Genomic DNA, 15,653 nt, shown 5'->3' with positions numbered 1-15,653 from the left:
AGTAAATCGGCAGCTTGATTTTTCTAATGGAGCTGCTTGTGGTAGTCCATCAAAGAAGTGGTTGGCTGCAGCAACCTTATTCAATTTTACAAATGGTTTGAACGTAAAACCTTAATGGATCTAAATAAAGGAGGTATTTTTTTACAGATCACATCAGATGATCTATTTTTTTTGCTTCTGTAAAGCAAATACACTGAACTACATTAATCTTCATACTAAAAGCAACTGTTCTGCTTTCCTTTGTTGCAGATCACCAGAAACTGGAAAGAGAAGCTAGAATCTGTCGCCTCTTGAAGCATCCCAATATCGGTAGGAACATTTAACTGCTTTTATACAGTAGATATCAGTTTAGAAAATTGAGGGAAAATACAAAATAAATACAAATAGCAGCTCGGAGAAGTCCAGTGTAAGTATCTCCAGGCAAGACTATTTCTTTATAATGTGGTGCTCCTTTCTAACTCTACTGTGGGATGTAATATCCCAGCAGATCACCTAAAGCAACATGTACTGTTCTCATCTTCTTTGAGCTATTGCTCTGCCATCAATGAGCTATCTATGCCAGGTGTTTGGGGTTTTTTTGAGCAGTGTGTAGGAGGAGTTATTTCCAGTACTGCTCATGACTTTTCAAGACCTGCAGAAGAATTTCATCTAACAGCATATGTTGCAAAATGAGACAGACCAATGTCAATAGAGTTAGTGTTGTTTTTACTGAGATGCTTTTTTTATCCTGTTTTATTTTGCGTTTGAGATTCTGTAGAAAAGATACGTAGATGCAGAAAGCTCTGCTCCTTTTCTTTCCAGAACTTTGTTTTCTATTCAAACATTCATGGAAAGCAAAAAAAGGTATTTGGGGAGGTGGGGTGCGTCTGTCTCCTTGCTTTTAAAATAATAGAAACAGATAAGTACCTTGATCTTTAAGGGGTTGTATCTGGGTTTTTCAGACACTGAGTTATATGCCAAGGGTATCTCTCACAAGAATATTTGCTGTACCCGAGACTTCTGTGGAAGGGTGGGATTTTCCTGTCCCATCTTCTTCCTCCGTCCCCATGTACGTTCTTAAAAGTTGTCATCAGAAAAACTAATAATCTCACTGAATGTTTTAAATAAATACGTATGCTTGGTACTCCAAAAGCACTTGGCAGTCTGCTTGCTCTTCCTTCTGGTTAGTTTTTCGCCTTTTTATTTTTATCTAACAAATTGGTCTTTGTGAGATTTTTAGACTAATATAATTGTTTCATGCCTGGGAAAGAATCAGCTCCTTCCTTTTAATAATAATCATAAATTGAAAACAAATGTACCACAGTTCAAAATGGAACGTCGAATCTCTGAAAAAGCTCTCTCATGCAGTCTCAAAAGCATAGAGGTTTCACATGCAAATTTGGTTAAAGAGGAAGAGTAGTGTTATCTGCGTTATTTTATCCCAGCCAAAATTTTTGCATTGTAAAGTGATGCAAGGCAAGGGAACGTACAACTTGTTGCGGGGAGGAGGTGCAGCTCTTCTGCAGTTATGGAAAGCTGTGGTTACACATATGGTACTAGTCTGACTCTGGAGTCATTTACTTGTGCCTTGCTGCAACTAGAGTACATCTGTGAGTTTGAACAAGCCAGGGAAGATGAATAAAATCCAGTAATAAACTGATGAAGTGGAAGAGCTGAAGTGCACAGAACAACTCAGTTGAAACAAATGTCTAAATTGATTTCACACGATCGCAGGTCTTCAGTTTGTTGAGTAGCTTGGACCAATATTAGGATGTAGTCCAGATCCTCTGTGGCGGGCCAGGCATTCCACATACAGCATTCATATTTGTGAACGTATGACTTCAAATGCAAACAGGCGATGACAGCTTTGGTGACAGGCAGGTAGGGTTCTGTAAGTCAGCACAGACTCCATGCATCGCTACCTGCACCAAGGTGCGCAGTTCAGTCAAAGGATTATAGGCAAATTCTTCTACTCCTGTTTCAGAAAAGATGCCATGTTCTAGATCTGTCCGAGAGAAGATTTTCATGACTCGGAATTAACACGCCAGGGTTTGGCAGCAGGCGTTATATTCTGTTGTTGTTCAGTTTTTGCCGTCAGCTGTTCTGCCAGCCCTGCCTGTGTTTCTGCCCAAAAAACCCTCTTCCAATTAGTGCGGTTACAATCGTTCCTTGTTTCATAATTGCTCGAGTGAAGGCCACTTTGTATCTGGTTTCTCTCTTGGAGGAAGATCATAAACGCGGTCTGAAAACGAGAAACCGTTTTTGTAAACTTAGAAAGGTAACTCTTTTCAAAAGTAATCATTTTGGGCCTCTGAAGTCCTATCACGTAAGCTGCTGGGCTGCAGAAGTTCACGTTTGCGTGCTGAGCCGGCTCCCCAGTCTCCCCTGGCCAGGCGCCTGCCCTCTCCTTCGCCCTGCGGCTGCCCACCGGAGGCTGCTGGGCTGCAGCCCAGCCTGGCAGGGCTTTGCTCTCGCCCCTTCTCCTGCAGTCACGCCCTCAGCCAGCTGAACCTTAGCCCTTAGGTCAGTCTGGCTCCGTGCTGCCTGTACCTGGCTGAATCTCTGGGAACTGGGATTGTTCAGCCTGGAGAAGAGGAGGCTGAGGGGGGACCTTATCGCTCTCTACAGCTACCTGAAAGGAGGGGGTAGTGAGGTGGGTGTTGGGCTCTTCTCCCAAGTAACAAGCGATAGGACAAGAGGAAATGGGCTCAAGCTGCACCAGGGGAGGTTTAGGTTGGATATTAGGAAACATTTCTTCACAGAAATAGTCAAGCATTGGACCAGGCTGTCCAGAGAGGTGGTGGAGTCACCATCCCTGGAGGGGTTCAAAAAACAGGCAGACGTGGCACTTTGGGACATGGTTTAGTGGGCATGGTGGTGTTGGGTTGATGGTTGGCCTGATGCTCTTAGAGCTCCTTTCCAACCTTAATGATTCCTAGTTTTACTTTCATTAAAAAATAATCCAGCCACCAAGCCAGGAAACACGAAATTGCTACTCTCCCCTTAATTGGTTTAGTGGTGGACTTGGTAGTGTTAGGTTAATGGTTGGACTGGATGATCTTAAAGGTCTTTTCCAACCTAAACGATTCTATCATTCTATTCTATGAATCTTCTTGGCTCACCGTCATGTCCCTTTTTTAAAAAAGTCATCTTGAATGGGTAATAATACTGTATCGCACTAGAAAGCACTAATAGCGAAAAAGGAAGTATACCAGAGTAAGGTAAGTCAGCTGTGACAGCAGAGATGATAGTGTGTTTTATATATCTCAAAATGCTAAGATTAACCCTTGTAAACAAGTCATGTGTGTGACAGAGAGTATGTATGTTTAAAAATATTAGCAAGTCCATGAATATAAAGTTCAGACTTTTCTCTTCATCTGTATTTTCTCCTGAATTTACTGCCAAGGATTAATTTCTAATAGCCCAGAAAAGAAAAGATTTCTTGAAAAGGAACTTGTTGTGTTAACACTAAGCATGTATAATTTAAGAAAATATCAAAAAAAATTATAAAATATAATTTTTCAAATGCAATCTCTATAGGAAAGCAGAGATCTAGTTTAATTGGTTGGGCAGTTTCCCAAAGACGATCTCAGTGGTTTTCTTTATTTTTCGCCAATGTAGGGTTTTTTAGTTAGTTGTCTTTTTGAATTACGCATTCGTTGCAGGGTGGCAGGTTTCTGAAGTTAGAATTCAGTTAGAAGGGAAAGTAATCCTCTCCCTTTTGTTTCAGTCTTATTCTTCTTTGTTCTTCCTAGTTAGCTTGATTAAATCTCCCTTCTAAAAGTGACTTAGTGTAAAGGTGTCAGTTTCAGGTTAACTTTATTAATAAAATAGTACATATATAGTAGTACTCCTTTATAGATTATTCTATGGTCTCTTCGGTTAATTATCTTTCAAGTCTTAAGCCTGTACCAGATACTTTAGGGTGAAACCCCTTTTTAGTTACCTTTTTCATACTTTCCCTCCAGTCAGAGTAAAGCAGCACAGCTGTGGTGAATCACATTTTTAGATTTCAGCCTGTGAGTAAACACGCTGTAGTTTTCATATGAGCAAGATTTTTTGTTTTCTTTAGAGAAATGGAGTGTAGAAATAATTCTAAACCACTGGATATATTTTCCAGTTATCTTTCCAGAGAAAACAGAGAATTATCAAAAGCGTTTACAGATCACTGGCTTTGTATTTCCAAGGTAGGTGTCCAGTTAGTACCTAACTAGAAAGATATTTAGTGATTCCATCAGGATGAGAACGAATTCAGGACTAAACTTCTTAACAATCAACCTACCTATTTTTAGCTTTCCAACAATATCATTTTTATATCCATTTCGTGTCTGATTTGATGGTGGTTTTATTTAATGAGTGCCATTATGCAGTTAGGAAATCTTCCGATGACATTTAAAAAAAGCTTTCAATTTTAGTCTGTGTTCATATGCACTAAACTTCAGAAGTTCCTCTGGTATTGGCAGAGAAGTCTTGAAATTGGACATGAGTGTTTTAATTTTTTTTCTGAAACGTAGATTTTGAACAAAAGATATGGAAAAGCACAGCATGAGGGGAAGAAATAGACGACTAAATCGGAATGCTTTCTTTCTAAAGGATAAAACTCTGAAATTTGGAAATTAAGGAGACACATGAAAATATTTTCATTTCGGTTCTTGATTTGAATCTCTGTAGTAGTCACTGGAAAACGTTAAACACAAAAAAACTGAGAGGAAACAAACATGTTTTCTGCTGCCTTTTTGGGGGTATTTATGACATGAGATGATTATTTCAGGAATCAACATACCTACCAAATGTTCACAAATAAAGTATTTGAGTATGTATTGAGGGAGCTTAATTCTTATTAGGCATTTCTACTGAAAGAATGATTTTGAACTAGTGTAAGGTACCACGTTCTGAATTCATGTATGAAAATTTAAATTGCTGATATTATTCTCGCTAGACAAGTGCCAGGAAGGGAAGCTAACTAAATCAAAATCAACCTGTCTGGCACTTCCAAATCCTTACAAATTGAAGAAATCCATGATAATTCATTTTGATACACAGATGTTGTGTTGCTTGATATGGATACATGTATTTACACATAGCTAAGCCTATAGGAGCATACGGTCATTTGAGAAATGCCTTTTAGATGGAGCAATTTTTTTTTTTTTTATTTTAGAAACAGATCTTGCCGAGGGCACTTGATACCCTTTTAATGAAGCCATGAATCTAGCTGCTAGCATCTACTACCTTCTGCAAGGCATTTGTTCTTCCGCTGTATTATGTGCTAATTTTTTTATTATGGAAAGTCAGCATATTCTTTATTAGGGATATTAGGAAAACAGATAACCACAATAAAAGTTTCCTACTTAGATAATGTATATACGAAGGTTTGTTTAAAAAAAACAGGATTTCCTCATCCTTTTCACCTACAGTTACTCCTTAGCAATACTCATTGCTTATGTTGTGATTTTTGCCTCTTCTCACCTCAGTTCTTTGAATCACAGTAATTGTAACAGAAAGCGAGCCCCGATGAATTTTGGGTGAGAACTAAAATGATGCAAAATCCATTAGCTGAACTTTCAGGCCTTGACAGAAAACTTCGTGGGGGCTCAGACTCCTTTCTTTCTGATTAGTCTTTGGCAATACTGGTATTTTCTCCTTTTCCAGCATTTCTTGACTAATCTGGCCTGCTGCTTCTGTTACTTTGTGGTAGGAAATTTTAGGCAAACATAGCTCAAGTTCCTGTAGTAACAGAGCTCCAACAGTTTGTGCTGGGCTGCGGTAGTTTGTACATTAGTCTGATTTTCAGCGTGGCTGTATTTCTCGGGTTCGCACCGTGATGAGATGACTGTAAAAACATCAGTGTGTATAGGTTTTCTTTTTTACTTGTTACAGCTTGCTAACATAATAGAGTTTAAAATGAAAGATGTAAATGTAGGTTAAGCCTTACTGTTTGGAGAACCTAGTGCTTTTTCTTTGTAAGATTACACATCAAGTTATATTAAAAGCTCTCCTCCTTTACTGAACAAATACCCACGAAGGATTTGTCGTCTTGTGTAACTATTACTTTTACAGCTGTTACGTGTACTAATGCTTCCAGGTTTTTAATTTAGAAATTTGGGAAGAAAATTTGTAGGGAAAATAATCATCTCTTCACCAAAAAAATCCACTGTCACTGTCCCGTCTTCTGGCTTTTATCTTCTCTTGGTAAACTTTGATTTCTCGGTCCTCTTAACTTTAGGTAAAGTTGTATTTTAGCACTCCGATTTCTAGTCTAGCAATCCACATATTTTTGATGGGGTAACACTGTTGCACCATCTTATTACTGCTTTTGATGTTGATTTAGAACCCACTCTGGTAATTTTGGTTTATGAGGTCCCAGCAGATGGTCAAAACAGCATTAGCCTGATGATGCAAGTCCTGACCCAGTCGGGAAAACCACTGATTCAAGCCTGGTAAAAATGTGGGGTTTTTTCCAGGTTGAGTTTGCTCTTGCAGGGTTTGTGCTGAGTTTGGGTAGTATTTTTCCAAATCAGTGTTACACAGTCTCTCTCCGTAGCTAGTGGAAGGGCTTCTGCTGCCTTTACATTCCCACTTGTCAAAAGCTGTACACAGCAAAATGGTGTGTGCAGTGTAGTTGGATCCCGTAAATAACCAGAATCTCCTGGTTTTCACACAGCAGTGCTAGCATGTCTGGCTTCATTAGAGCACATCGTTCCCTGCCTGCTGCCGCCTCCTCCCTCTGCTTTATAGACGGCGTATATGTAAGATGCGGCACGCAGGCAGGTTCCATTAGCCAACTACATCAGGCTGAAGTCTGACTCTGATGAATCTTAGAATCATAGAATTGTTTAGGTTGGAAAAGACCTTTAAGATCATCCAGTCCAACCATTAGGATCATCCAGTCCAACCATCATCCCTTCCCGGAAGGCCAGAGCAGGTTTCACTGACATGTGGCAGCCCTTCAGGTGATAAATGAAGTCCTTTTGGCAACAGGGCAGGTTGTCCCCGAATGGCTTTGTAAGTCAGGGTATTTAGAGGTAAGTAGGACTGCCAAGCAGAAACGGTGCCATGTCAGCTCTGATGGGCCTGGGCCAGTTGTGTGCAGATCTGCTTGAGTAGCCCCGGTCGGGCTGGAGCTGTGGCGTTGCCGACGAGCCCGAGTTGCCGTGCTTTGGAGGGCGGAAGGGTCTTTCTTCTAGGAAGAACTACAGCTGGACCAGCATACGGGAATACGGAGCAGCGTCTTCCCAAGGAAGGGTGGGCTTTGCAGCAGGTCGAGAGGCAGGCTAGATGCAGGACGGTCTGGGACACCAGGAAAAAAGACAAATCACTAAACCCATTTCATAAATGTGTTGCTGTCTATTTGCAGTCTGCTCTGGTTTCCGTACTTTGAGCTGGGGACTCCTCATAAATTGCTGAGGAAATAAATGGATAGCACCCAAACGTGGCACCGCTCCTCGTCAGACTCTTTGTGCTTGTGTTCAGCGTTCTTATTCAGGAGCGTACCCTTACGCCTGAAGGAAAGGAGGAAAAGCCTGCATTTTGGGGTTTTCCCATCTCTCCCCACAGTAACACAAAACATGGGCATAGAAGTTGTTAAATCCTTCATGTGGGGGGAAAAAATAAGAAACTTCATATTGTCTTGACCTTTTTGGACAGAGGGTAATTAAAGATGTGGGTTTTCTGTGTCCTTTATGCAAGACAATGTGTCCATTTTGTTTTATATTCACCAAGTTTTTGCGTGGGACTTCACATAAATTCACAAGAATCTGAAGAGAAACACTATTGATATACAGCAAATGTGGATTTAGTAAATCCTTTCTGTATTCCTTTTGACTCACAGGGGCAAAGTCGGAAGTAGCTCAGCTGGCATTAGTTAAGTCACTGTATAAACCAAATATGGAATAAATATCAGGCCTGTTCAGGTTTGGTGGATGTAGTTCTTTAGCACAATATTTTTTCTGAGCTTAATTTCAGGTTTCAGTGTTTACATCAAAAATATACTCATACAGGCTTAAAAGGTAATAACACAGTTCTTTTCCTGATGCGGTGACAATCAAAGAAATCCTCAACTATATAAATTTATGCTCAATAAACATGGTCCTCAGGAATATGTTAACTATATCTATGTATATAAAAAAAATATATAGGGTTTTTTTTATATATACATATATATTAAAAAAAAAGCTTTTGTTTACCTCATAGAGAAACCGGAAATTTGTGGGACTGATGCGTGTAGAAGATTTTGCTTCCTTTAATTATTTTTATTGCTTAGATGAGCCGATCATTTCAACAATTTTAAATCTCATCCATTCTATTGAATTAATTAAATTTGTTGTTTCCGTGATAAGGTGAACTATAGTCCTTGAGAGAATTAAAATAAAACATCAAGAAACCAAATAAACCAGTGATATAACATGATTTCATACTTAATGTAAAAGCCAATTTAATGAGGATTATAAAATAACAGATTCGGTGTTTAAACTCAGCTGTGGCTACAGTGTGTAGCTGAATAGTGAAGTGCAGCAACGGAATACAGAAGCTGGTTTTGTGGTAGCTATTTGTAAAATTAAATGTACTGTAACGAGACTGAACCAGGCAAGAACACACAAGGAGGACATCATGGGTTTTGTCGCAACTGGTTTTTCTGCAGTCATTCTCAGCAGCTTTCGTTATTCCTGTGCATTTGATTTCTTTTAGTTGGCGAAGTTGTTGTGAATGCATAGTTGATGTTTAAGATGAAGAGACCGAAAGTTTTCACTTCTGATGTTGGAAGAATTTGGTGGGGAAAGGGCTTTCTGTAGAGCTGTTGGCAGCCCTAACAGTGAGTGAAATATTTAAAAAAAAAAAAAAAGTTGAAAAACTGTAAGTTGTTTAGTGCTAATCAGTGTGTCAGTAATTTTCAACATGTAACATATTGTCAGATAATGTGGTCTGTCTGAGTGTGAAAGCAAAGAAGTGTGAAGGCAGCTTTGTTAGGTGTTAAAGCTTTTGTCTCTGTTTTGGTTACAGCATAATCCTTTTATTCCGCCAAAAGTGGCATTGAATCTTTAGGTTTTACTCTTCTGGGTTACTGTGGAGCATAAAAATCTCTTTTAGTATAGACAATGACACTGCTCTTTGCCACAGTAGGTTAATTCTCTTTCCTTTTAACGGAGGACAAGATTGTTCTAGCTCAAGTGAAGCGTTGCTGGTTGTAATATCCCTGATAACTGTAGCAACATCCATAATATACCAGGGAAATGAGGTTTCACTGAGATTTGCCACAGATCTTGTCATTTTTTGCCTCAGAAAGTATATGCTTAATTCGCACCAAAGTAGGCAATGATAAAGTATAAATTAAGTGTGAACCAGACCTTGAAGGATTTTCCTTGCCTGCTTATAGCTGGTTTTGTACATTTTCTTAAATGCATGAAAATTCTTTTCATAGTGTGTCCAGATCCTTCAGAACATTTTTTCATTCCATAAAGACAGTATGTAAAAGACTTGTGTAGCCAGTCATTTTAAATGTAAAATAGAGTAATCCACAGAAACGGGAAGTGGAATTTAAATATCTCTCTTGAGGAACCTGCTGCAGGGCGTGACTACTAGGATGGCTGCCACACTTCCCATTTGTATTTTGATCTCTTACTCTGTTTTACTTTCTATATATGCTTTCTGGAAGGAAGAGTTTCGTAATTGCATTGCTGACTTCAAGAATCATATAAATAAGCTAGATTAAAATGAATTGCTCTCTTTTTAGGCACACAAGATGAATCTTTGAGAACTTAGATATTTTTTTGTTTGAAAGCTTTGTTTATTATGAATCTGCAACCACGTGTTACGCATACGGATAGACATCATGACTCCCAGCTAAACCACAAATATGTAATTTTCCTCTGGACCCTTTCCTCCAAAAACATAGATCTCTACTACTTAAGCTAAAGTAAGCTTTTTCTTTCAGTAAAGCTAGCCCAGACATTTTTAGAGCATTTTTAGGGGATATTGTAAGTTCTGTTCCCTTTGCTTTGTACAGACAACCTTGTTGACAGTTTAATAGGTGAATTCTGCACTGGTTCTTGGATCAATACCCAAATGCTAGAAAAAAATACTGTGAACCTCTTACTTGAGTTGGGGGTGGGGGACGACGGGGGGGGGACATGACCAAACTGAAAAAAGGTTACAGTATATTTGATAGCGTGGATGGCTGTCGCTGTTTGGATGGCATTAGTACAACTCCTGTACGGGTGGTAAAATTGTTGTCGAGTAGTTTCCATTAAAAACCCAGCTGCAGCCTTGACATTTGTGGCTGTGGGCTGAACCTGCTCTCTGGGACAGTTTTTGTCTCGGCCCGTTCCCTTTCCCAAGAGAAAATGGAGAATTATCATTGGAGCAGCATTTGTTTCCCCAGCAGCCTAAATCTGCCCATTTGGAGCGTCTGGCATCCTAAGCCGGGGAGGGTGGGCTGTCACCCTTAGCGGCAGGGAGGCCGGGGGGAGGAATCGGTACGTGCTTACTTCTGGAAAAGGTCTCTCCAAGGAGAAAGTGTTTGGCTGTTTGTACCGCCTCAGAGCTGAGTCCCATCCTTACCCCTCCTCTCTGCTGTCTCAACTTCAGTTCCCTGTGACAGGCAGAAAAGGAAAAATTTGGAGATGGAGGGGGGGCAGAGAGAGGGAAAGAAGGAAGGGTGGCACAGCCAGTGAGGGGGAGAAAGCACTTGATTGAGGGAATGGGGGAAAGCGGGGATCTGAGCTGGAAGCGGCGAGAGGCGAAAGGAAGGTCTCCTGACTGGACCATGGATCACCTTTTGACTTAAGCGATCATAAATCAGGAGTGGGGCTTTGGGAGCTTGCTGTGGAGCTTAGGAATGTCTTTGCTCCTCTTCCAAAGATGATACAAACCCAAGAAGCTGATTAGGAGAGGCGATCCTCGGGGCTACTCCTATCTGCCCAGACATCTTGCTTTGCTTACATACCCTGTCCCCTGAAAAAAAGCATCATAAATCATAGAATCATGCGGGTTGGAAGGGATCTCTGGAGGTTATCCAGTCCCAACCCCCTGCTCAAGCTATAGGCAGTAAAATTAGGTTACTCAGGGCCTGTCCTGCTGGGTTTGGAGAATCTCCAGGGAAGGAGGTTGCACAGCCACTCTGGGCCCCGCTCCAGTGTTTGACCACCTTTCTGTCAACATAAATAATAAACAAATAAAAGTGTCTTTATGCCTAGCTGGGGTTTTCCATACTCCAGCATGTGTCTATTGCCTCTAAGCTGGGGAAGGGTCTGGAGCACAGGCCTTACGAGGAGCGGCTGAGGGAGCTGGGGGTGTTCAGCCTGGAGAAGAGGAGGCTGAGGGGAGACCTTGTCGCTCTCTACAGCTCCCTGACAGGAGGGGGCAGGGAGGGGGGTGTTGGGCTCTTCTCCCATGTAGTTAGCGATAGGACGAGAGGAAATGGGCTCAAGCTGCGCCAGGGGAGGTTTAGGTTGGATATTAGGAAAAATTTCTTCACAGAAAGAGTAGTCAAGCATTGGACCAGGCTGCCCAGAGAGGTGGTGGAGTCACCATCCCTGGAGGGGTTCAAAAAACGGGCAGATGTGGCACTCTGGGACATGGTTTAGTCTAGTCTACCCTTAACTGGTTTAGTGTGGACTTGGTAATGTAGATTAATGTAGGTTAATGGTTGGACTGGATGATCTTAAAGGTCTTTTCCAACCTAAACGATCCTATGATTCTTGCTTTGCCATTTGCACCCTGGAGAAGACTCTGCCATCTCGGCAGCCTCCCCGCTGGTAGCTGCTGGCAGGAGCGAGATGCGTTCCCAGCCTTCCCTTCTTACGGCCCACGCAGCCCCTCTTCGTGTGCCACCCGTAGCCCTCTAAGCATCGTGGTGGCTGGCTGCTGGAGAGCGCCTGAGAGAAGTAATAGCTAGCAAGAAATAGAGCTGTCCTAGTAAGTACTTAGACCGGGCTGAAATAAAAACTTAATGTCACAGGCTATTTCAAAGGCAAAAGATACGATGTAATTCAGGGTATGGTCTGTTCTCATGCTCATAATTTTAGATCTGAGCATTGCATTAGTCTGCTCTTAGGATGCTTTCCTGGGCAAGATGCTGCAGAAGAAAATAGTTCAGGGCAAGGAGCAAGGCATTTGCAATGTTTCGTTCCCTAAAATCTTTCCTGCTGATCAGCAAACAGGGTACTAGAAGGAAAAGTGGATATTCGTGAGTACAGCTGCATCCCTGTTAGGATGTTTTTGTTCTTTTCTTAAAAATACATCTGCTTTCATGTTTAAATATTGTGACATAAATTCTTAATTAAAGTGTAATTTGACTAAAATCTGTAAACAGGGCCTGACTTCTTGGAGTGCAGTTTTTAGTTGGTTGCAAGGCATGCATTTAGAAGTACATTTTATAGGCTGAACTTGTCTGTGTAGTGTAACGTGCAGACAGCCCTTTTCCTCTTGCTTTTTGCATTTCATATGCATCTTCTGCATCTCTACCCATAGAATGCCCGTTCAGTAAGAGATTTTATAATATCTTGGATATTATATATTGAGAACAGCACATGGAAAATCTGGTTACTTACTAAAAATGTAAAATTTCACATAGAAGGTAATGAACAAAGCACAGAGAAACTGCGTACAGCTGTGGCACTAGGAGGCTGGCTGAACATCAGCCCATGGCTCTTCTTTATTTAGCAGCATAGACCTAGGGTGTGTTCTCACTCTATGCAAATGCACCTTATGAGAAATGACAGTACAAATTAGCCCTGCGTCATGTTCTGGAGAAGTCCTGAGAGAGGACAAACCATAGTACAGTTTCTTTCCTTGCTCAGGTTGTGGTAACTGTGGTGATTTTAGTGATGACTGCAACTGCCTGCTAGAGACTGCTGGCCAGTACACCTCACAAAAATCACCAAGAACTTGTAGATTTTGAAGACATTCTTGTCTACATCTGTGTTTTCCGAAGAGGAGTTCTCTTGTAAACTACTTACCACAGCAAAATGATCTTTTCTTTTTTTTTTTTAAAGTAGCTGCAGGTCTGTCCTCATCAGGACTCAGGACTGCCTGCTTAGCCTAGCATGTCCGTAGCTCTGCTGGGATGTTACCCTTGACTGTCCCCCTGCGTGGCAGCGGAGTGCCGGTGGCTGCTGCCAGTCTGGCTGATCTTCCCCTTGCGCTCGAGGGTGAGGGGATGGAATCCATCAGTTCCAGACTGACAGCCGTCCCCCTAACCAGCCCCTGTCTTGTAGCAAGTATTTCAGGCATCCTTTAGGATTTTCCTCGCTCCTTCGAACGTTTGCCTTCAAAAAGTCACAGAGTTTGCCTTTAAAAAGTCACAAATTCACTTTTCATCATGACGGGAGGCTGTTGTGTTGCTCTGCTCCTGGAAGTATCTGTCAAAGCCGTGGCACAGCAAAGGATGCTAGCTGGACTGGTCTCTGGGCTGGATTCACATGCTGCAACCTAGCACAGAGTGAATGCTTGTACCCTGCAAATACCACTAACCTCTATCATTGGCACTGGATAAATATCGTGTAATTGCTCAGTTCAATCTGTTTTTTGCAGATTTCTACACTGAAGACTTTCTTACTCCCACAAAACTGCTGATCCAGGATTTTTTTCCAGTTAATAGGGGTTTAATGATACCTCTCCCTCCCAGTCACCTTCCAAATTTGGCAGTTCTTTTTTTAGTGGCTTCACCAGAGTGTTAGTATTCTCATGGACTGCCCATGGGAATGTGCTTCTAATTTTAGTTTGTCCTCTGGATGTCTGTCTCCTTTAAATACATCCAGCTTCTCATTACAGCTGCACTGGGCCAAGCATGGCACTCTGCTCCTGATATTTGTGTATTGAAGATGTTCTGGTGTTGTATTGTAATCAAATCCACAGCTTCTGCTCTTGTGCTGCACAGCAGTAAATAGCACTCGTGTATCGGCAATTGTATCATCCAAGTAGTGCTTTTTAATTCATTTATTTGTTGTGCGTTTATTTACCAGGTGACCTTGAGAGTTACTTAATTGGATTCCATCAATTTATACTTGGTCTAATAATGCTGGTGTTATTGCTAGGATTATGTTGAATTTGGCTGTGCAGTCTTGCTGGGAAAGAATTGGTTGATGACCTAAAGTCATAATTGCAGCTGAATGGCTTGCAGCTATCTTCTGTAGGATATATATTTTGGGAGTTACTGGGTGTGCTAAATAAGAGGAATACTTAGAGAGATGCTTCAGCTGCAACTAGTCGTCTGGTTTTGTGAATACAGACTGGCTTCCAGCTCTCTGTTGCAGCTTCTCTTCCATCCAAGTTTATGTGGGTTTTCACTGAGCTAATTACAATCTTACAAATGGTCCCATGGGACAGGACAAACTCTCTAATTTCCATTTATTGTGAGACTGTGATTAAAAGACAATGGCGGTTTCTCATCATAAGCCTCAAGTTTGTCATCTATTAAGTTAATAGGCATTCCCTGCTTTTTGCAAAACAAACCCTTTGAATCATTTGGGATCATCATTCACTTGTAATCTTGCACGTTAGGAAAATGATAGTAATTCATAGTTGTCTTCAGTTCTGGTAGCATGACTTACTGTAACAGTTAATTGATAGAGGGGGAAGCCACATTCACTCAGAAAATAATACAGATGGTTTTGAGCCCAGCCCAGTGGATAGAGATGGAGTGGGATTATTATGGAAACACCCTGTCTTGGTACAGTACTTTGAATCCCTCAGTGTTACGCTCTGTTAAGTTACTGAAAGCTTCTACTGCTTACATGTTGTCTTGATTAATTGTAGAAGCATTTGGTTATCTAGGTTACAGCAAATTTCTGTGCACTACCTTTGATGCTGTGTGGATGTCGGCAGCATCATACAGATAGCTAGAAATAAGAGACCAATTAGTAACGTTATTTTTCTTTTTTTCCTTGAGACTTTTCAGGCAGTCTGCTTTCTCATCTCTGTAGCGAGTATAAGAAGCAGATTTCTTTGCATCTTCACTGTAACCTGTGGCATAGTGTAAAGATGCCTAGGGTTGCTTTTTGGTTTTGCTACTGTTGAAGAGCGGGTTAAATAAATCATGCCGATACAATTAAACTGAGAGGTGCACACACCAGCTTGTTTAAAGTCGGTTTGGATACCTCTACACCATGTTCCCATTTGCAGTAAAGGCATGCCCTAGGAAACATGCTGTAACTATAACAATTACAAATTAAACTATTTATCTGTAACTGTTGTGTGCTAAATCATGCCCTGCTAAGAGAGGGGTAAGTAGCAGCAGATAATCCTTCTGCAAGGCAATAATCTTTGGAAATGTCTTGAACTAGTCAGTGTTAGCTAGAAGCCTCCCTTTCTGTGCTGCTGGCTCTGCGGGAAGCTCAAGCCTGGCCGCTTGTTCGGAGGAGGTAAGCTCTTCCACCTACCGTAGCCTATTGCCTCTTTGTGTACCAACGCCAGACAATGCTCAGTTAAAACAGAATAAATTAATGGTATCATTTTATTTTAATATTTAGCGAAGAAGCGTGAGCCTGTTTGCTCCCTGACTGCATACGTTCAGGGAGTTTTCACTGCGTAGTAACCAATATATTGTCATGAGAAACTAAGCAGGTCCTAATAAAACCTATGTAATTGCTCTTTTCACAATACTTACGGCTACCTCAGGAAACTGATGGAAGAAAAAAATGTAGTTCCTGCATTTCCCCTGTTGCTACCATAGAGAAGTT

At 41.2% G+C, this 15,653-nt stretch overlaps 1 protein-coding gene across 20 annotated transcripts in view; it reads left to right on the top strand.

Annotated features, from left to right (window-relative positions):
• Positions 1 to 15,653, top strand: part of CAMK2D (calcium/calmodulin dependent protein kinase II delta) — a 159,342-nt gene that overhangs the window by 65,519 nt on the left and 78,170 nt on the right. For all 20 annotated transcript variants that reach the window (XM_075709016.1, XM_075709010.1, XM_075709008.1 and 17 more), the window contains exon 3: positions 250 to 309. In XM_075709016.1, the coding sequence (XP_075565131.1) occupies positions 250 to 309 (60 nt within the window). The remainder of the gene's footprint in view (positions 1 to 249; positions 310 to 15,653) is intronic.

This window comes from Pelecanus crispus, chromosome 4 (genome assembly GCF_030463565.1).
Source record: "Pelecanus crispus isolate bPelCri1 chromosome 4, bPelCri1.pri, whole genome shotgun sequence".
In the NCBI taxonomy this organism is placed as follows: Eukaryota; Metazoa; Chordata; class Aves; order Pelecaniformes; family Pelecanidae; genus Pelecanus; species Pelecanus crispus.
The sequence above is the reverse complement of the archived record's forward strand: the minus strand, read 5'-3'. Positions and strand labels throughout refer to the sequence as shown.